Genomic DNA, 21,706 nt, shown 5'->3' on the forward strand with positions numbered 1-21,706 from the left:
CAAGCTTTGGGTTAAGGAAAAGCACAAGTAGAAGCAAGAGGACTCAAGACACCACTTTAAAGAGCAGCTTCGACCCATAGAGACCCATAAGTGAGTTACTCCATGTTGTAGCGTCTAGGGCTGAGCCCCATAGCTGAGTCCTTTATCTTCTGGAGGAGGAGAAGGCCTCTTGGTGGTCACCTTCAGCTCCGAGGCTTTGAAGACAACGCTCTAAAGCCCTGAGGAGATAAAAGGAGGCCCTTTAAGAGCAGGTTACGGCTGGTTGTAAACTACAACGGACACGAAACGATCTGTGCTTGGAGAGTTTTAGGGGTTGGGTGGATTTCCGCGTAGTTTCCACCTCTACGTGCGACCTGTTGTAGCGTAGAGGTTGTAAATTACACCCAGATGCTACTCACAAGGCTAAAACCCCTGTTTGGAGGTGAAGTATTAGGAAGGCGCCTCAACTACAAGGAGTTGCTACGAAAGGGGTGGATCTACTCATCCTCAAGGCCTTTTCCTCCCTTGATCCGATGGGAAATGCTGCTGGAAGGAGGATTTAAGGCTGGATTTCAACTCAAGGTGTAAAAGAACCCCTGAATTTGGGGCCTTTGCTTCGTCGGTGGGGTTGAACAGGAGGAATTCCTCCGTTTGGGCTACAAACTGGAGTAAACCAGGGAGTATGGGGCGGAGAAAGTGGTTCCCTCCTCAACCTGAAGTGGTTTACTCCCTCGTAACTCACTCGAAGGCTCATTTCGGGAGTGGAATCCGAGGTTTAGGCCTTTACTTCCTTGTAGTAAGAGGATTTTGGCCCTGGATTGAACTGGGGGGGTTAGTAAAGTCCATCTGGGTGTAGAAATACTTCAGCTATTGCTAGAGGTGGAGTATCTCTTGCTAGAGGTGGAGTATCTATTGCTGTAAATGGAGTATCCATTGCCATAGATGGAGTATCTATTACTACAGATGGAGTATCTATTGCCATAGATGGACTATCTCTTGCTAGAGAGGGAGTATCTATTACTACAGATAGAGCATTGCCATAGATGGAGTATCTATTGCTGTAGATGGAGTACCTCTTGCTACAAGTGGAGTATCTATTGCTAAAGGTGGAGTATCCATTGCTAGAGATGGAGTATCTATTGCTAGAGGTGGAGTATCTACTGCCATAGAGGGACTATCTGTTGCTAGAGATGGAGTATCTATTACTACAGATAGAGTATCTATTACCATGGATAGAGTATCTCTTACTACAGACGAAGTATCTATTGCTACAAGTGGAGTATCTATTGCAAGAGGTGGAGTATCTATTGCTACAAGTGGAGTATCTATTGCAAGAGGTGGAGTATCTATTGCAAGAGGGGGAGTATCTATTACTACAGATGGAGTAGCTATTGCCAGAGGGGGAGTATCGACTGCCATAGGTAGAGTATCTATTGCTATAGGCGGAGTATCTATGGATAGAGTATCCCTTGTTAGAGATGGAGCATCTATTGCTAGGAGTATCTATGGCAAGAGGTGGAGTATCTATTACCAGAGGTGGAGTATCCATTGCCATAGATGGAGTATCTATTACTACAGATGGAGTATCTATTGCAAGAGGGGGAGTATCTATTGCCAGAGGTGGAGTATCTATTGCTACAAGTGGAGTATCTATTGCAAGAGGGGGAGTATCTATTGCCAGAGGTGGAGTATCTATTACTACAGATAGATTATCTCTTGTTAGAGATGGAGTATCTCTTGCCATAGATAGAGTATCTATTACTACAGATGGAGTATCTATTGCAATAGGTGGAGTATCGACTGCCATAGGTAGAGCATCTATTGCTATAGGTGGAGTATCTATTGCAACAGACGGAGTATCTATTGCCATCGATGGAGTATCTCTTGCTAGAAGTGGAGTATCTATTGCTACAGGTGGCGTATCTATTGCTAGAGGTGGAGTATCTCTTGCCATAGATGGAGTATCCATTGCTACAGGTGGAGTATCTCTTGCCATAGATGGAGTATCTACTGCTACAGGTGGAGTATCTATTGTCAGAGGTGGAGTATCCATTGCCATAGATGGAGTACCCATTGCTACAGGTGGAGTATCTATTGCAACAGATGGAGTATCCATTGCTAGAGATGGAGTATCAATTACTACAGATAGAGTATCTCTTGCCATAGATGGAGTATCTATTGAAATAGGTGAAGTATCTATTGCCAAAGGTGGAGTATCCATTGCCATAGATGGAGTAACTATTGCTAGAAGTGGAGTAGCTATTGAAAGAGGTGGAGTATCCATTACTACAAATGGAGTATCTCTTGCAAGAGTATCTATTGCCATAGATGGAGTATCTCTTGCTAGAGATGGAGTATCTATTGCCATAGATGGAGTTATCTATTAGCAGAGATGGAGTATCTATCACTACAGATGGAGTATCTATTACTACAGATAAAGTATCTATAGCCATAGATGGAGTATCTCTTCCAAGAGATGGAGTATCTATTGCAACAGGTGGAGTATCTATTGCTGGAGATGTAGTATCTATTGCCAGAGGTGGAGTATCTCTTGTTAGAGATGGAGTATCTATTGCTACAAGTGGAGTATCTACTGCAAGAGGTGGAGTATCTATTACTACAGATGGACTATCTACTGCCATAGATGGAGTATGTATTGCAACAGGTGGAGTATCTATTACCATAGGTGGAGTATCTATTACTACAGGTGGAGTATCCATTGCTAGAGATGGAGTATCTATTACTACAGATAGAGTATCTACTGCTGGACATGTAGTATCTATTACCAGAGGTGGAGTATCCATTGCTACAGGTGGAGTATCTATTGCAACAGGCGGAGTATCCATTGCTAGAGATGGAGTAAAGATGTTTACTCATTGAGTAGACCCTGTAGGTGCTTCTCCACTCCCTAAACTGGGCGGAATTCCCTACTTCGGGCTCCTTCCTCAGGGATTGCACCTCAGACGAGACACTTCATTGACTAGGGAGAAGAGGAAAGCAATGAGTACTTACTCCTGGACGGAGCGAGCGAGTAGAGCTCTCTCCATGGTGCACACGTGGGATCCAGGCTCTTCTCCTCCTCGAAGCTTCAAAAGAGCCAAAGGAATCGGGAATTAAGGGAAGGAAACTCCGTGTTGTAAACCCCAAACTATGTGTTGTAGGCCCCCAACTACGTGTTGTAGGCCCCAAACTATGTGTAGATCCCAAACCATGTGTTGGAGACCCCAAACTACGTGTTGGAGACCCCAAACTACATGTTGGAGACCCCAAACTACATGTTTTAGGCCCCCAACTATGTGTTGTAGGCCCCTAACTACGTGTTGTAGGCCCCAAACTATGTGTTGTAGGCCCCCAACTACGTGTTGTAGGCCCCAAACTATGTGTAGATCCCAAACCATGTGTTGGAGACCCCAAACTACGTGGTTTAGGCCCCCAACTATGTGTTGTAGGCCCCAAACTACATGTTGTAGGCCCCAAACTATGTGTAGATCCCAAACCACGTGTTGGAGACCCCAAACTACGTGTTGGAGACCCCAAACTACACGTTTTAGGCCCCCAACTATGTGTTGTAGGCCCCCAACTACGTGTTGTAGGCCCCAAACTATGTGTAGATCCCAAACCATGTGTTGGAGACCCCAAACCACATGTTGTAGACCCCAAACTATGTGTAAACCCCAAACTACATGTTGTAGACCCCAAACCACACGTTGTAGACCCCAAACTACGTGTTGGAGACCCCAAACCACGTGTTGGAGACCCCAACCACGTGTTGGAGACCCCAACCACGTGTTGTAGGCCCATAACTACATGTTGTAGGCCCCAAACCAGGTGTTGGAGACCCCAAACCACATGTTGTAGGCCCATAACTACATGTTGTAGGCCCATAACTACATGTTGTAGGCCCCAAACCAGGTGTTGGAGACCCCAAAGCACGCGTTGGAGACCCCAAACCACATGTTGCAGACCCCAAACTACGTGTAGACCCCAAACTACGTGTTGTAGCCCCCAAACTACGTGTTGTAGGCCCATAACTACATGTTGTAGCCCCCAAACCACATGTTGCACACCCCAAACTATGCGTAGACCCCAAGCCACGTGTTGTAGACCCCAAACCACATGTTGTAGGCCCACAACTACATATTGTAGGCTCATAACTACATGTTGTAGACCCCAAACCACATGTTGTAGGCCCATAACTACATGTTGTAGACCCCAAACCACATGTTGCAGACCCATAACTACATGTTGTAGCCCCCAAACCACGTGTTGTAGACCCTAAACTACATGTTGTAGACCCCAAACCACGTGTTGTAGGCCCATAACTACATGTTGTAGCCCCCAAACTACATGTTGTAGACCCCAAACCACGTGTTGTAGGCCCATAACTACATGTTGTAGACCCCAAACCACATGTTGCAGACCCATAACTACATGTTGTAGCCCCCAAACCACGTGTTGTAGACCCTAAACTACATGTTGTAGACCCCAAACCACATGTTGTAGGCCCATAACTACATGTTGTAGACCCCAAACTACATGTTGTAGACCCCAAACCACGTGTTGTAGGCCCATAACTACATGTTGTAGACCCCAAACCACATGTTGTAGGCCCATAACTACATGTTGTAGACCCCAAACCACATGTTGTAGGCCCATAACTACATGTTGTAGACCCCAAACCACGTGTTGTAGACCCTAAACTACATGTTGTAGACCCCAAACCACATGTTGTAGGCCCATAACTACATGTTGTAGACCCCAAACCACATGTTGTAGGCCCATAACTACATGTTGTAGACCCCAAACCACATGTTGTAGGCCCATAACTACATGTTGTAGACCCCAAACCACATGTTGTAGGCCCATAACTACCTGTTGTAAACCCCAAACCACGTTGTAGGCCCATAACCACGTGTTGTAGCCCCCAAACCACATGTTGTAGACCCTAAACTACATGTTGTAGACCCCAAACCACGTGTTGCAGACCCCAAACCACGTGTTGCAGACCCCAAACCACGTGTTGCAGACCCCAAACCACGTGTTGCAGACCCCAAACCACGTGTTGCAGACCCCAAACCACGTGTTGCAGACCCCAAACCACGTGTTGCAGACCCCAAACCACGTGTTGTAGGCCCATAACTACATGTTGTAGCCCCCAAACCACGTGTTGTAGACCCCAAACCACGTGTTGTAGGCCCATAACTACATGTTGTAGCCCCCAAACCACATGTTGTAGGCCCATAACTACATGTTGTAGCCCCCAAACCACATGTTGCACACCCCAAACTATGCGTAGACCCCAAGCCACGTGTTGTAGACCCCAAACCACATGTTGTAGGCCCACAACTACATGTTGTAGGCCCATAACTACATGTTATAGACCCCAAACCACATGTTGTAGGCCCCAAACCATATGTTGGAGACCCCAAACCACGTGTTGCAGACCCCAAACTATGTGTAGACCCCAAACCACGTGTTGTAGACCCCAAACCACATGTTGTAGGCCCATAACTACATGTTGTAGCCCCCAAACCACGTGTTGTAGACCCTAAACTACATGTTGTAGACCCCAAACCATGTGTTGCAGACCCCAAACCACGTGTTGCAGACCCCAAACTATGTGTAGACCCCAAACCACGTGTTGTAGACCCCAAACCACATGTTGGAGACCCCAAACCACGTGTTGTAGACCCCAAACCACGTGTTGTAGGCCCCAAACTACGTGTTGCAGGCCCATAACTACATGTTGCAGACCCATAACTACATGTTGTAGCCCCCAAACCATGCATTTGAGACCCCAAACCAGATGAGCTGGGATCTCAGGATGTTCTCCACCAGGAGGGTGGTGGGACACTGCAATGGCTTGGATGGAGAAGCTCCTTGGAAGGAGTTAGTTGAGCGTGAAGGGTCCTTTCCAAGACAACATTCCCTATAGGGAAGGACTCACTACTCCAAGCTCTTCCTCAGTGGTTGTCCTCTGCTTCCACCTCGCCTCCATCGCTTGGAGTTGGAACAACAGGAGCTTCAGAGCTTCGAGGGGCCTGGTTTGGTGACCTCCAACAGCAGCTTCTTCCTAAAGCAAAAAGCCCAAAGAGGTTGATGCTGCTCATCCCAACCCCACCAATTCCTTGATGGTCTCCTCAAGCCATCCCAAATGGTTCCATCTCTCCCTTAAAGTTGTCTTGGAATGAGCTTCTTGCCACCAAAAGTTGCTCCAAGCTTTGGCCTTTCAACCCCTTCTCATGTCCCAGCATCTTCTTGGTGAAGATCTTCTGCTTTGGGTCCATCGCTCTTGGTCCCATCACTCCAGGCCTTGAGGAAGCTCCATCTCCACCCCCTTTGGAGCCCATCATGGAAGCTTGAAGCACCTCAATGGGCTCAACTTGGTGCTACTCATCCTTGTGGCCTCCTTTGGACTTACTCCACGTCCTTCTGATGTGGAGGAGACCATGAGTAGATGGAGTAAGCCGGTAGGAAACCATGAGTAGATGGAGTAACTCAGTGGGGTGACCCCGGAGCAGAGAAGTAAAGGTCTTTGGGGCTCCTTTTACTCACCTTCTGCTTCTCATTCCAGCAGGATTCCAGGAATTCCTTCATCATGGCTCCTTTTGGGAATGCTGGAGGATCCTCCATGATCCTGGAGCACCTTGAGGCCTTACTAAAGGGACGTTGAGTAAGGAACGGAGGAGTAGAAGAGGTTGAGAAGCTGCAGGGAATGGGATTGGGATGGAATCCCATCGGACCCCCCTTTCCTCCTGCCTGTGCTAAAGCCTTACTCAAAAGCTACTCAAGGTGTAAGCGTGGAGTAAGGCGGTTGCAGAAGTGGGTTTGTGGGTACTTACAAAGCAGCCGGAGCTTCTACCCGTGGGCTTGCACCTCGGAGTATCTCTGTTGTAGAAGGACTCCCCTCCTTTTCCATGCTGGCTTCAGGCTTAGTTGAAGTACTCCCTGGAGTAAAGTGGGAGGGGAGGTGGGGCTCTACAACACAAAGACGTGTTGAAGAGCATCATTTGCACCTTGTTGGGGTGTTACCCTCAACGTAAACTACTCCTGGACTTACAACAGTGAGTAGAGAGCCCAAACTACACCTTTAGTTACTTTAGAGCATGAAAACCTTCCAGGAGTAAGTAGGATTTGCTGCTCTTCCCTAAGACAGGTTGTATTTCACCACAGGATGGCTATGTGACAACTATCCAGTAGTAAACCATGTGTAAGTTGCTCCAAGGAAGTGCTTTGAGGTGGGAGAGTGGAAGTGAATTACTACTACAGGGAGTAAACTGCCCACAGATGCTTCGTACTATAGTTACCTCTTAAGAGCTTCTTAGTGCGGCTCAAAGATGAGTTATCCGGCGAGTAGCACCCATGAGTAAAGTCGTAGTTGCACCTTTCTCCCCTTGGATCACCTCTGGAATGCTGGGAATTGCTTGGCTTGGAAAAGTGGGAATTGTCTCCATTGGAAAGTCCTTTTTTTGGGATAAGGGAAGAGGAAGCTTGGCTTTGCCCGCTACTACCTGGAGCAAGGCTTGGAGCAGCATCGCAAAGGAGGTTGTAAGTCTTCAACCAGCTGGGATAGGGAAAAGTGGGAATGCTGCTTATCCCGGATACGCTTAAATCAGGTTTTTGGCTACTGAGCCACGTGGGATAATTCCCACCTGGAAAACTCTGGGAATCCTCTACCAAAGGCTCGGCGCTTCCTTTGAGTTTCTTACTACTCACGTAGTTGTGGGGATGGAATCCTCTCCCCAAATCCCAGCGTTGGGAAGGGCAGGGAGAGGTTTTAAGGGATTCTGGGCTTGTTTTCCTGGATTTCCATGGAAGAAGGTGGGGAAAAGGTTGGGATCCATCCGCTGGGAATGCTAAAAGCTCCTCTGTTGTAAAGCTGGTGCAGTCGGGGACATACTCATCGGAGCTTCTAGAGGGTGGAGGAGGAGAATCCAACTTGAAGTAGTGATGGAAGTCATCCAGCTCTGGAAAACAGGGATATTTTCCAGGGATTATCCCATTTGGCACATTAGAATCATGGAATGGTTTGGGGGAGAAGAGAGCTTACCAAGCGCAGCTACTCCAAGGCTACTGCAAGGAGTAGGGATGTGTTCACCTACAACAGGTTGTCCAAAAGCACATCCAACTGGATGCCCCCAGTGTTAAAACTCAGCACTTACTAGAGGTTAATACAGCTAAAAACAACAGCTTTACACCTCGGAGTAGCTGCTTTTGAGTCAGGCCAATGAAGGAGTCAACCTTTGACAGCCCGTTTGGAGCTCCCCATTGAGGAAGGGGCTATTTGGAGCTACAACGTGAGGATTTCAGGCCTTACTCCATGTAGTAAGACCCGAGATGATGCCCCTGTGTTAAACCTCGGCGCTTACTAGAGGTTAATAGAGCTAAAAACAACAGTTTTACACCTTGGAGTAGCTGCTTTTGGGGGGGCGAAGGGGGGGAAGGAGGGAAAAAGGAGGAAAAGAGGTAAAAAGGAGGAAAAGGAGGGGAAAAGGAGGGGAAAAAGGAGGAAAAGGAGGGAAAAAGGGGGAAAAGAAGGGAAAAAGGAGGAAAAGGAGGGGAAAAGGAGGAAAAGGAGGGAAAAAGGAGGAAAAGGAGGGGAAAAAGGAGGAAAAGGAGGGGAAAAGGAGGAAAAGGAGGGGAAAAGGAGGAAAAGGAGGGAAAAAGGAGGAAAAGGAGGGGAAAAAGGAGGAAAAGAAGGGGAAAAAGGAGGAAAAAGAGGGAAAAAGGAGGAAAAAGAGAGGAAAAAGGGGGAAAAGAAGGGAAAAAGGGGGAAAAGGAGGGGAAAAGGGGGAAAAGGAGGAAAAAAGGAGGAAAAGGAGGGGAAAAAGGGGGAAAAGGAGGGAAAAGGAGGAAAAGAAGGGGAAAAGGAGGAAAAGGAGGGGAAAAAGGAGGAAAAGAAGGGAAAAAGGAGGAAAAGAAGGGAAAAAGGAGGAAAAGAAGGGGAAAAGGGGGAAAAGGAGGGAAAAAGGAGGAAAAGAAGGGGAAAAAGGAGGAAAAGGAGGGGAAAAGGAGGAAAAGGAGGGGAAAAGGAGGAAAAGGAGGGAAAAAGGAGGAAAAGGAGGGGAAAAAGGAGGAAAAGAAGGGGAAAAAGGAGGAAAAAGAGGGAAAAAGGAGGAAAAAGAGAGGAAAAAGGGGGAAAAGAAGGGAAAAAGGGGGAAAAGGAGGGGAAAAGGGGGAAAAGGAGGAAAAAAGGAGGAAAAGGAGGGGAAAAAGGGGGAAAAGGAGGGAAAAAGGAGGAAAAGAAGGGGAAAAGGAGGAAAAGGAGGGGAAAAAGGAGGAAAAGAAGGGAAAAAGGAGGAAAAGAAGGGAAAAAGGAGGAAAAGAAGGGGAAAAGGGGGAAAAGGAGGGAAAAAGGAGGAAAAGAAGGGGAAAAAGGAGGAAAAGGAGGGGAAAAGGAGGAAAAGGAGGGAAAAAGGAGGAAAAGGAGGGAAAAAGGAGGAAAAGGAGGGAAAAAGGAGGAAAAGAAGGGGAAAAGGGGGAAAAGGAGGGGAAAAGGAGGAAAAGAAGGGGAAAAGGGGGAAAAGGAGGGAAAAAAGGGGAAAAAGGGGGAAAATAAGGGGAAAATGAGGAAAAGAAGAGGAAAAAGGAGGAAAAGGAGGGGAAAAGGAGGAAAAGAAGGGGAAAAAGCAGGAAAAGAAGGGGAAAAAGGAGGAAAAGGAGGGAAAAAGGAGGAAAAGGAGGGAGAAAAGGAGGAAAAGAGTGGAAAAAGGAGGAAAATAAGGGGAAAAAGGGGGAAAAGAAGGGGAAAAAGGAGGAAAAGGAGGGGAAAAGGAGGAAAAGGAGGGAAAAAGGAGGAAAAGGAGGGGAAAAGGAGGAAAAGAAGGGGAAAAGGGGGAAAAGGAGGGAAAAAGGAGGAAAAGAAGGGGAAAAGGGGGAAAAGGAGGGAAAAAAGGGGAAAAAGGGGGAAAATAAGGGGAAAATGAGGAAAAGAAGAGGAAAAAGGAGGAAAAGGAGGGGAAAAGGAGGAAAAGAAGGGGAAAAAGCAGGAAAAGAAGGGGAAAAAGGAGGAAAAGGAGGGAAAAAGGAGGAAAATAGTGGAAAAAGGAGGAAAAGAAGGGGAAAAAGGGGGAAAAGAAGGGGAAAAAGGAGGAAAAGGAGGGGAAAAGGAGGAAAAGGAGGGAAAAAGGAGGAAAAGGAGGGAAAAAGGAGGAAAAGGAGGGAAAAAGGAGGAAAAGGAGGGGAAAAAGGAGGAAAAGGAGGGAAAAAGGAGGAAAAGGAGGGAAAAAGGAGGAAAAGGAGGGAAAAAGGAGGAAAAGAAGGGGAAAAGGGGGAAAAGGAGGGAAAAAGGAGGAAAAGGAGGGGAAAAAGGAGGAAAAGAAGGGGAAAAGGGGGAAAAGGAGGGAAAAAAGGGGAAAAGGAGGGAAAAAAGGGGGAAAAGGGGGAAAATAAGGGGAAAAGGAGGAAAAGAAGAGGAAAAAGGAGGAAAAGGTGGGGAAAAGGAGGAAAAGAAGGGGAAAAAGCAGGAAAAGAAGGGGGAAAAGGAGGAAAAGGAGGGAAAAAGGAGGAAAATAGTGGAAAAAGGAGGAAAAGAAGGGGAAAAAGGAGGAAAAGAAGGGGAAAAAGGAGGAAAAGGAGGGGAAAAGGAGGAAAAGGAGGGAAAAAGGAGGAAAAGAAGGGGAAAAAGGAGGAAAAGAAGGGAAAAAGGAGGAAAAGAAGGGAAAAAGGAGGAAAAGAAGGGGAAAAAGGAGGAAAAGGAGGGGAAAAGGAGGAAAAGGAGGGAAAAAGGAGGAAAAGGAGGGAAAAAGGAGGAAAAGAAGGGGAAAAGGGGGAAAAGGAGGGAAAAAGGAGGAAAAGGAGGGGAAAAAGGAGGAAAAGAAGGGGAAAAGGGGGAAAAGGAGGGAAAAAAGGGGAAAAGGAGGGAAAAAAGGGGGAAAAGGGGGAAAATAAGGGGAAAAGGAGGAAAAGAAGAGGAAAAAGGAGGAAAAGGTGGGGAAAAGGAGGAAAAGAAGGGGAAAAAGCAGGAAAAGAAGGGGGAAAAGGAGGAAAAGGAGGGAAAAAGGAGGAAAATAGTGGAAAAAGGAGGAAAAGAAGGGGAAAAAGGGGAAAAGGAGGGGAAAAGGAGGAAAAGAAGGGGAAAAGGAGGAAAAGAAGGGGAAAAGGAGGAAAAGAAGGGGAAAAGGAGGAAAAGAAGGGGAAAAGGAGGAAAAGAAGGGGAAAAGGAGGAAAAGAAGGGGAAAAGGGGGAAAAGGAGGGAAAAAAGGGGAAAAGGAGGGAAAAAAGGGGGAAAAGGGGGAAAATAAGGGGAAAAGGAGGAAAAGGAGGGGAAAAGGAGGAAAAGAAGGGGAAAAAGGAGGAAAAGAAGGGGAAAAAGGAGGAAAAGAAGGGGAAAAGGGGGAAAAGGAGGGGAAAAGGAGGAAAAGGAGGGGAAAAAGGAGGAAAAAGAGGGGAAAAAGGAGGAAAAGGAGGGGGAAAGGAGGAAAAGAAGGGGAAAAGGAGGAAAAGAAAGGGAAAAAGGGGGAAAAGGAAGGAAAAAGGAGGAAAAGGAGGGAAAAAGGAGGAAAAGAAGTGGAAAAGGAGGAAAAGGAGGGGAAAAAGGAGGAAAAGGAGGGGAAAAAGGAGGAAAAGGAGGGAAAAAGGAGGAAAATAGTGGAAAAAGGAGGAAAAGGAGGGGAAAAAGGAGGAAAAGAAGGGGAAAAAGGAGGAAAAGGAGGGAAAAAGGAGGAAAAGGAGGGGAAAAAGGAGGAAAAGAAGAGGAAAAAGGAGGAAAAGGAGGGGAAAAGGGGGAAAAAGAGGCAAAAAGGAGGAAAAATACCTTGGTTTTCCTTGGCACACCCCTTGGGAATGCCCGGCTGGAGGCGGATCTTCCCTGTGCTTCCATATGGAGCCGTGTGCCCGGCCTCAAAGTCCTCCATGTAAGCTTCCAAGGCCTCCGAGGCGGAGCTGTAGAGCTTGCCCTTGTAGTGAATGAAGCCCTCGGAGTAGGCCTTGGTGCTGCTACTACAGCTTGTAAGTAGGGAAGACACTGAGGAAGCAGAGGAGTAGTTACTCCGTTCCTCCATGGGCACGGTTGTTGCTGGAAGCTTCCTCCTCCTGCTCAAAGGAAGCAAAGGATAAAGGGTAACAAGCATTGGTAGCTACTCACAGGTTACACCAGCTGTAAGATGGGCTGGCTTTTCATCTCTAACTCCTATTTTACTCCTAGGAGTAACGGTGGAGCTTAAAACCTCCTTGTTTAGGGGGGAAGCTTGGGCCAAAGGCAGGAAATCAAGGCTCCGAGGGGGGAAAGAAGGGGAATGTGGTGTAGTAAACCTTTAGGAGAGGGAAGCTACACAAAGAGTAAGGAAAGCCAGTTGTAAAAGACACTCAGGACCGTTGGTGTGATGCCCACCAGTGAGTATTGCTCCTCTTTGGCCCCAAATATACAACTTAAATACACATAGAAGTAGTGTTACTATAAGAGTTGGGGTCGTGGCTTCAGAGGAAGCAGCACAAACCCCCCAACAACTCGGTGTAAACCAATAGGAAACCATTCTCTCCACGGCTCTTTAGCTACAACCGCAACGGGGACACGTAGTAAAGCGCTTGGCTAAGCTACACTGAGGTGTAAGTTACTCAGCTCCATCCAACAGGGAGTAGGAAGCGCGGGGTGGCTCCAAGTGGTCCTGGTCACCTTGGAGGAACCTTGGAGGAACCTTGGAGGAGGTTGTGGAGATACAACACGAGTAGGTCCTGGTAGTAAAGGGAGGGAGGTGCTGGGAGAGGGGAGAGAGAGGAGTAAGTTGGTTGTAATCAGCCCCATAGGACCAGCAGCAGCCCCACACCATCGTCATCAGCCCCATAAGAGCATCATCATCTTCATCCTCATAAGACCTTCATCATCATCAGCCTCACACCATCATCATCAGCCCCATAAGACCATCATCATCTTCAGCCCCACAGCACCATCATCAGCCCCACAGGACCATCGTCTTCATCCCCATAAGACCATCATCATCACCAGCCCCATAAGACCTTCACCATCATCATCCCCACACCACCATCATCATCTTCATCTCCATAAGACCATCACCATCTTCATCAGCCCCATAAGACCTTCATCATCATCAGCCCCATAAGACCATCATCCCTACATGACCATCATCATCTTCATCCCCATAAGACCATCATCATCATCAGCCCCACATGACCATCATCATCCTCATCCTCACACGACCATCACCATCCTCATCCTCATACGACCATCATCATCTTCAGCCCCACAGCACCATCATCAGCCCCACAGGACCATCATCTTCATCCCCATAAGACCACCATCACCATCATCCCCACATGACCATCATCATCTTCATCCTCACAGGACCATCACCATCTTCATCAGCCCCATAAGACCTTCATCATCATCATCCCCACACAACCATCATCATCTTCATCTCCGTAAGACCATCATCAGCAGCAGCCCCATAAGACCATCATCATCTTCAGCCCCATAAAACCACCATCATCATCATCAGCCCCACACCATCTTCATCATCCCCGTAAGACCATCATCATCATCTTCATCATCCCCACACGACCATCATCATCTTCAGCCCCATAAGACCACCATCATCACCATCATCCCCACACGACCACCATCATCTTCATCAGCCCCATAAGACCTTCATCATCATCAGCCCCACACAACCATCATCTTCATCCTCACACCATCATCATCATCGTCCCCACAGGACCACAATCATCACCACATGACCACCATCATCTTCATCCCCATAAGACCATCATCATCTTCATCAGCCCCACAGGACCATCATCATCATCTTCAGCCCCATAAGACCACCATCATCATCCCCACACCATCATCATCATCAGCCCCACACCATCTTCATCATCCCCGTAAGACCATCATCATCATCTTCATCCCCATAAGACCATCATCATCTTCATCCCCACAGGACCATCATCTTCATCATCCCCTCATGACCACCATCATCATCATCATCCCCACACGACCACCATCATCATCATCATCCCCACACGACCACCATCATCTTCATCAGCCCCACACGACCATCATCATCTTCAGCCCCATAGCACCATTGTCAGCCCCACAGCACCATCATCATCATCATCCCCACACAACCATCATCATCTTCATCCCCATAAGACCATCATCATCAGCCCCACACGACCATCATCATCTTCATCATCCCCACACAACCACCATCATCTTCAGCCCCATAAGACCATCATCATCTTCATCGCCTCACAACCACCATCACCTTCGTTCCCACACGACCATCATCTTCATCATCAGTCCCATAACACCATCATCATCATCCCCACATCATCACCAGCCCCACACCACCATCATCATCATCATCCCCATAAGACCATCATCATCATCATCCCCATAAGACCATCATCATCTTCAGCCCCATAAGACCACCATCATCATCCCCACACCACCATCATCATCAGCCCCACACCATCTTCATCATCCCCGTAAGACCATCATCATCATCTTCATCCCCATAAGACCATCATCATCTTCATCCCCACAGGACCATCATCTTCATCATCCCCACACGACCATCATCATCATCATCAGCCCCACACCATCATCTTCATCATCCCCAAATGACCACCATCATCATCATCATCCCCATAAGACCACCATCACCACCCCCATAAGACCATCATCATCATCATCCCCACAGGACCACCACCATCTTCAGCCCCACACCACCATCATCATCATCCCTACATGACCATCATCATCTTCAGCCCCACAGCACCATCGTCAGCCCCACAGCACCATCATCATCATCATCCCCATAAGATCTTCATCATCATCCCCATAAGACCACCATCATCATCTTCATCCCCACACGACCACCATCATCTTCATCCCCACAGCACCATCATCATCATCAGCCCCTTAAGACCACCCCCCCCGTGCCCCCCCCCCCGCCGCCATGATCCCCCCCCCCCCATTTTCCCTCACCAGACGCGCCCAGCACAGGGCACAGCAGCTCCTCCAGCCCCACATCGCCCCATTCCCGCCTCATCCCGCCCCACATCGCCCCATTCCCGCCTCATCCCGCCCCACATCGCCCCATTCCCGCCCCATTCCCGCCGGGAGCTCTCACCGCGCCCCGCGTTTGAAACCGCCGCGCCCGCCACAAAATGGCGCCGCGCGGGGCACTGTGGGAGGTGTAGGCGTAACATGGAGGGCGGCGCTAGGAGGACTACAGCTCCCGGCATGCACCGCGCAGCAATGGCGGCCGGCGCGCAGGGAATTGTGGGAGCTGTAGGCGCAGCATTGAGGGCAGCGCTGCTGGGACTGCAGCTCCCATCATGCACCGTGGCAAAATGGCGGCCGGCGCGCAGGGCATTGTGGGAGGTGTAGGCACAGCATTGAATACGGCGCTGGCAGGACTACAGCTCCCGGCATGCCCCGCGCCGCGATGGCGCCCGCCGAGTGCGGCGTCAGGAGCTGCAGACGCGGCACTGCGGGCGGTGCTGGCAGCACTACAGCTCCCGGCGTCCCCATGAGACCATCATCATCGTCCTTACCTCGCGACCACCATCATCTTCAGCCACATAAGACCATCATCATCATCATCATCCCCGCACCAAAGCGCCAAAGCGGCCGGCGCGCAGTGCACCGTGGGAGCTGTAGGCGCAGCATTGAATATAGCGCTGGCAGGACTACAGCTCCCATCATGCACCACGCTGGGAGGGCGGTGCCGCGCAGGGCATTGTGGGAGCTGTAGGAGTAACATTGAATGAAGCCCCAGAGGGACTACAACTCCCGGCATGCGCCGCGCCGCAATGGCGGCCAGCGCGCAGTGCACTGTGGGAGGTGTAGGCGCAGCATTGAAGGCAGCGCTGGCGGGACTACAGCTCCCATCATGCACTGTGACAAAATGGCCGCGGGCGCGCTGGGCACTGTGGGAGGCGTAGGCGCAGCATGGCGGGCGGTGCCAGCGGGACTACAGCTGCCAGCATGCCCCGCGCCAGGATGGCAGCGCCGCGCAGGGCACTGTGGGAGTTGTAGGAGCAGCATGGCGGCAGCGCTGGCAGGACTACAGCTCCAATCATGCACCGTGGCAAAATGGCGGCCGGCGCGCAGCGCATTGTGGGAGCTGTAGGCGCAGCAGTGAATGCAGCCATGTCAGGACTACAGCTCCCATCATGCCCCGCCGCCCAATGGCGGCGGCACGCAGGGCACTGTAGGAGTTGTAGGCGCAGCATTGCGGAAGCGCTGGCGGGACTACAGCTCCCGGCATGCTCCGCGCCGCAATGGCGGCCCGCGCGCTGGGCATTGTGGGAGTTGTAGGCGCAGCATTAAAGGCAGCGCTACTGGGACTACACCTCCCATCATGCACCGTGGCAAAATGGCGGCCGGCGCGCAGCGCATTGTGGGAGGCGTAGGCGTAACATTGAATGCAGCCCTATGGGGACTACAACTCCCGGCATGCGCCGCCCAGCAATTGCGGCCTGCCCGCAGGGCACTATGGGAGCTGTAGGAGCATGTTGATGGCAGCGCTGGCGGGACTACACCTCCCAACATGCACCGTGACAAAATGGCGGCCGGCGCGCAGCGCATTGTGGGAGCTGTAGGCGCAGCATTGAATGAAACGCTAGCAGGACTACACCTCCCATCATGCCCCGCGCCGCAATGGCGGCCGGCGCGCAGTGCACTGTGGGAGCTGTAGGCCCGACATTGCGGCAACATTAGCAGGCACTACACCTCCCAGCATGCACCGCGCCGCAATGGCGGCGGCGCGTAGCGCATTATGGGAGGTGTAGGCACAGCATTGCGGGCAGCGCTAGCGGGACTACACTTCCCATCATTCACCACGGCGTGATGGCGGCGCCGCGCAGCGCACTGTGGGAGCTGTAGGCGCAGCATGGCATCAACACTGGCAGGGACTACAACTCCCAGCATGCCCCGCGCCGCAATGGCGGCCGGCGCGCAGGGCACTGTGGGAGCTGTAGGCACAGCATTGACTGCAGCGCTGGCGGGACTACAGCTCCCATCATGCCCCGCGGAACGGGGGGGTTCCGGCTCATCCCGACCCACAGCGAACAGCCCCATCCACCCCCCCACGTCCCACCGCCCCCCCCCCGCAACGAACCCCCCCCTGCCGGAGCCGGAACCCATTCCCAAAGCCGGGAACACCGGGATGAGCCTTTCCCTCCCATTCCCACATATTCCTTTGCCAGGTTCCCAGCCCAAGGGACTGCCTGGAAGCGGCCGTTGGGAGGACGCTTTGCTCCTACACCCAGGATACTCCAGGACGGAGAGTGCTCAGGAGTTACTATGGGTCATGGAGCGGCTTGGTCGACGGGGCAGTAGCAGGGCTGGGAGAGAGGAGACGGGTTTCCCAAGCTCTGGAAATGGAATTCTCCATCAGAAACATGGGATGGGTTGGAAGGGACCTCATGGAGTTCCAACAGAACCACCTTCCCCTACTCCAGGTTGTTCTCTTCAAGCTGTTGCATCTTCATAGCTGCAAGCGGATTCCTACTCGCGGTTGTAGGCGTGCTTCGGTTCTTGCTGTCCCTTTGTAGCTCCCTCGTTCCGAGGCTGAGGACGCTGAGCTACTAAGGGTGAGAATCTCTGGAGTAAGGCTTCCGTCTCTTGAGCGATGAGTTCAGTGTTGAGTAGCACGGATTTAGGTGACGATCGAAGCTGCCCTCGGGTTGCTATCACTGGTAGTACTACTCTTTACATCCTCATTCTTTACATATACTCTATATACTACAAAGATACTACGAAGATACTCCAAAGACAGGTCGAGGTGGGGACAGAGAAGATGGAGATTGGGATGGAGAAGAGAAGGCTCCTGAAGGGGAGACCTTAGAGCAGCTCCAGCGCCTAAAGGGGCTCCAGGAAACCTGGAAAGAGGCTTTGGACGAGGGGATGGAGGGATGGGATGAGGAGTTTGGGCTCCCAAGTGGAAGAGGGAAGAGTTAGATGGGATTTTGGGATGAAGATCTTCCCCACGTGAGGGTGGTGGGACAATGGGATGGGTTGAAAGGAGAAGCTGGGGCTGCCCCATCCCTGCGGCCCCTTCATCACCCCCAAACCAGAGCTGGACTCGAAGGCTTGATACACCACAACTAAACCTAAGGGGACTATCCCAAGCCCTTAATCCATGGGGAATTTTGCCTTGGATTCACTCCTCAAGGACTCGGCTTCACTATCCGAGTAGAAGAAGGGGATTTTCGGTGGGAATTACGTCAAGTTGAAGCGTTCTGTAGTGACTCCTGCTTTTCTCTTGTTGGGAATGATGCGGGAATGCCGGCGAAGGCCCAGGATGTTGCTTGGAACCTAAGCAGGGAATGGTTTGGAATATTTCGGTGCTTGATACGTTGGGAATAACGATATCCCCCTAAAACCAGGATTGTATCAATGATAGAAGAGGAGTAGTAAAGCTTTACCACAGCTTTACACACGCTTGCAGCAATTCTCACCTCCGTTATCTACTAGGAGCTGCATCGAGCCAACATCCTTGTGTTCTACAGGCTTCCAACCAAGTTACAAGCTCTTTGGGAAGGAAATCTTGGATGCAGTTGGATGCAGCATCCCATTAAAAGCTGCTCTTTACACACGGAGTAGTTGGGCAGCTCCTGGAGCACCAAAACTAAGGGGGGGGGGTGTAAAGATTTGGGAATGGGGCTGGAGCTCTTCGATGTCTTTGTGGGATACTGGGATCAAGCACCTCACCAACTATATGGTGAAGGGATGGGATCCAGAGGGACCTGGACACGCTGGAGAGGTGGGACCGTGTGGTCCTCATGGAGTCCCACCAGGCCAAGAGCAAGGTCCTGCTTAATCCCATGGGATCCCAATCCCAATGGGATGGGGCAATCCCAGCCCAACCACGGGCTGGGGTGGATGGGCTGGAGCAGCAGGAGAAGGATTTGGGGATGGGGGGGGTGAGGAGAAGCTCTGGAGAAGACCTTAGCATGGCGGCAGCGCTGGCGGGACTACAGCTCCCGGCATGCTCCGCGCCGCAATGGCGGCCCGCGCGCTGGGCATTGTGGGAGCTGTAGGCGCAGCATCGAGGGCAGCGCTACTGGGACTACACCTCCCATCATGCACCGTGGCAAAATGGCGGCCGGCGCGCAGCGCATTGTGGGAGCTGTAGGCGTAACATTGAATGAAGCCCTATAGGGACTACAACTCCCGGCATGCGCCGCGCCGCAATGGCGGCCAGCGCGCTGGGCACTGTGGGAGCTGTAGGCGCACATTGAGGGCAGCGCTACTGGGACTACACCTCCCATCATGCACCGTGGCAAAATGGCGGCCGGCGCGCAGCGCACTGTGGGAGCTGTAGGCGTAACCTTGAATGAAGCCCTATAGGGACTACAACTCCCTGCATGCGCCGCGCCGCAATGGCGGCCCGCGCGCTGGGCGCTGTGGGAGCTGTAGGCGCAGCATTGAGGGCAGCGCTACTGGGGCTACACCTCCCATCATGCACCGTGGCAAAATGGCGGCCAGCGCGCTGGGCACTGTGGGAGCTGTAGGCGCAGCATTGAGGGCAGCGCTACTGGGGCTACACCTCCCATCATGCACCGTGGCAAAATGGCGGCCAGCGCGCTGGGCACTGTGGGAGCTGTAGGCGCAGCATTGAGGGCAGCGCTACTGGGACTACACCTCCCATCATGCACCGTGGCAAAATGGCGGCCGGCGCGCAGCGCATTGTGGGAGCTGTAGGCGTAACATTGCATGAAGCCCTATAGGGACTACAACTCCCGGCATGCGCCGCGCCGCAATGGCGGCCAGCGCGCTGGGCACTGTGGGAGCTGTAGGCGCACATTGAGGGCAGCGCTACTGGGACTACACCTCCCATCATGCACCGTGGCAAAATGGCGGCCGGCGCGCAGCGCATTGTGGGAGCTGTAGGCGTAACATTGAATGAAGCCCTACAGGGACTACAACTCCCGGCATGCGCCGCGCCGCAATGGCGGCCAGCGCGGTGGGCACTGTGGGAGCTGTAGGCGCAGCATTGAGGGCAGCGCTACTGGGACTACACCTCCCATCATGCACCGTGACAGCTCCAGGGCCTAAAGAGGCACCAAGAGACCTGGAGAAGGGCCTTTGGGCAAGGGATGGAGGGCTGGGACAACGGGAATGGCTTGAACGTGGTGAAGGGGCCTTAGAAGACCAACTCCTACTTCAAGTGTCACCAGCAGCTTTTATGTCGCCAGGTAGTTATTTACAACATGTAGTAAGCTCGCCCGAAGTCAGACGGAAGGAAACGCAAGTAAAGCGCCTTCGAGCGCTGCTCCTCTCCTTACTACAACCCTTTTCCCTGGGGTTTAAAGTATCTCCACAAGCTGTTGGATGCACAAGGCGCTGCTTTCCCTCTTCCTTTCCTCCCTCGAGGCTTTTCCAAGGGTTTATCCATAGGTTTGGGTCCATCTTCCCGGCTCTTCCATTCAGCCAACAGGTCCTGCTGCACGTCCGCAGGTAGCTCATAAAAGGTCTTTGTGTCCACGTGAGGAGGAAATACGACTTCTCTACTACGAGGTTGAGCCGGAGGTGGCGTTGCCTGCTCCCAGTTGGAGCCACACAAACCAGTTTGGCTCATCCCAACTTCCAGAGGTTCCTTCTCCGTGCTTGGCTCTGACTTTCCGGGATACTCAGAAGAAGCAGCAGCCTCAGAGTTGGGGCCCAAAGCAACTACACAGCCCTGGGGTGCTGCTACACGTTTACTACACCCTTTGGAGTGAGTAGCACGGCTTAATCCCTCAGGATTCGGGGAAAAACTGGGCGTCTCTTTGGGAATAGAGACATATGGCTCATCCAAACCATTCCCAGCATGGAATTCCGGGCGGGCAGAAAGAAGTTCTTGTTGAATGGCTTCGGGAAGCTCTCTGAAGACTTCCGCGTCGATGGCAGCAGGAAAAGAGGGAACTGGGAAGTCGGGAATTCCTCTTTTCCTCATGGGGCTTGCCTGTCGCTCCGAAAGCTTCCATGGTTTGGGAATTGCGCTGCTTCCGATGCCAAAAGTCTGGTTGCAAGCAGCGCTTCCCTCCCCTTGTGGGACCTCTTCAGCTTCCTACAGCAAAGAGCACAGGTAAAAGCATGAGTATGTTGTGTGTAACCTACTAGCGACCAACAACTCCTTTACTAACAGCAAAGGTCTAAGGTCTCCTTGAAGCCTTCTCCAGGCTGACCAAGCCCTCTCATAGAGAGGCCCAACCAGGTCATGGGCAGCTTCTCCTCACCCCCCCCCCCATCCCCAAATCCTTCTCCTCCTGCTCCAGCCCATCCACCCCAGCCCATGGTTGGGCTGGGATTGCCCCATCCCATGGGCACGACCTTGCTCTTGGCTTGGTGGAACTCCATGAGGACCACGTGGTCCCACCTCTCCAGGTCCCCTTTGGATCCCATCCCTTCACCACCCAGCTTGGTGTCACCACCACCATGCTGAGGGTGCTCCATCCCACCATCCATGTCCCCCACCACCAAGCCTTGATCTCCACTTGGTCATCAAGCTGTTGACCACTTTTGGGGTGCACCCAGCCACCGGAAGGTCCATCTCTCAACTGAGCAGCTCAAAGACTCTTCCAATGTACCTGTCCCCCAGGACCTGAAGGTGGGACCATGGGCTTGAGGTAGAAACCAATCGATCCCTTCTTGTTGCTGGGAAGCTCTTTGAGGTTGGAGAAGCAGATGTTGAGGAGGGTGAGGTGAAAAGGCAGCTCCACGTCGATCATCTTCCGCAAGAGCTTCATTAAGATGGTGACCAAGGGGAGATGA

At 51.4% G+C, this 21,706-nt stretch overlaps 2 protein-coding genes across 13 annotated transcripts; both read right to left on the reverse strand.

Moving 5' to 3' along the window:
• Positions 1-40: 40 nt before the first annotated feature.
• On the reverse strand, positions 41-15,128 carry CZH18orf54 (chromosome Z C18orf54 homolog). 12 transcript variants are annotated; one of them, XM_030474902.1, is made up of 9 exons: positions 15,072-15,107; positions 12,604-12,674; positions 11,735-12,012; positions 7,287-7,946; positions 6,822-6,957; positions 6,535-6,685; positions 5,927-6,052; positions 2,992-3,065; positions 41-218 (listed from the first exon to the last, which is right to left on the reverse strand). In XM_030474902.1, the coding sequence occupies exons 3-9, from the start codon at positions 11,979-11,981 to the stop codon at positions 143-145; spliced, it is 1,470 nt and encodes a 489-aa protein (XP_030330762.1). In that variant the 5' UTR covers positions 11,982-12,012; positions 12,604-12,674; positions 15,072-15,107; the 3' UTR covers positions 41-142. The 12 variants fall into 12 exon arrangements, with proteins under 12 accessions (XP_030330762.1, XP_030330758.1, XP_030330764.1 ...); XM_030474898.1 differs by having other exon boundaries at positions 12,593-12,674; XM_030474904.1 differs by lacking the exon at positions 15,072-15,107 and adding an exon at positions 14,927-14,950.
• A 4,987-nt stretch (positions 15,129-20,115) lies between these two features.
• POLI (DNA polymerase iota) lies at positions 20,116-21,700 on the reverse strand. The gene is made up of 2 exons (XM_030474921.1): positions 21,523-21,700; positions 20,116-21,002 (listed from the first exon to the last, which is right to left on the reverse strand). The coding sequence occupies exons 1-2, from the start codon at positions 21,679-21,681 to the stop codon at positions 20,238-20,240; spliced, it is 924 nt and encodes a 307-aa protein (XP_030330781.1). The 5' UTR covers positions 21,682-21,700; the 3' UTR covers positions 20,116-20,237.
• Positions 21,701-21,706: the final 6 nt, after the last annotated feature.

This window comes from Strigops habroptila, chromosome Z (genome assembly GCF_004027225.2).
Source record: "Strigops habroptila isolate Jane chromosome Z, bStrHab1.2.pri, whole genome shotgun sequence".
Classification (NCBI taxonomy): domain Eukaryota; kingdom Metazoa; phylum Chordata; class Aves; order Psittaciformes; family Psittacidae; genus Strigops; species Strigops habroptila.

Coding starts and splice junctions, on each gene's coding strand:
- CZH18orf54 (XM_030474892.1), bottom strand. CDS start 12,761: ATGGGGCTGATGACGATGGTGTGGGGCTGCTGCTGGTCCTATGGGGCT. Junction 7,947..11,734: donor GTGTGCCAAGGAAAACCAAG/GTATTTTTCCTC, acceptor CCTGTTTTCCAG/AGCTGGATGACTTCCATCAC. Junction 6,053..6,534: donor GCTGGAATGAGAAGCAGAAG/GTGAGTAAAAGG, acceptor TTTTTGCTTTAG/GAAGAAGCTGCTGTTGGAGG.
- POLI (XM_030474921.1), bottom strand. CDS start 21,681: ATGAAGCTCTTGCGGAAGATGATCGACGTGGAGCTGCCTTTTCACCTC. Junction 21,003..21,522: donor CTTCAGGTCCTGGGGGACAG/GTACATTGGAAG, acceptor TCTTTGCTGTAG/GAAGCTGAAGAGGTCCCACA.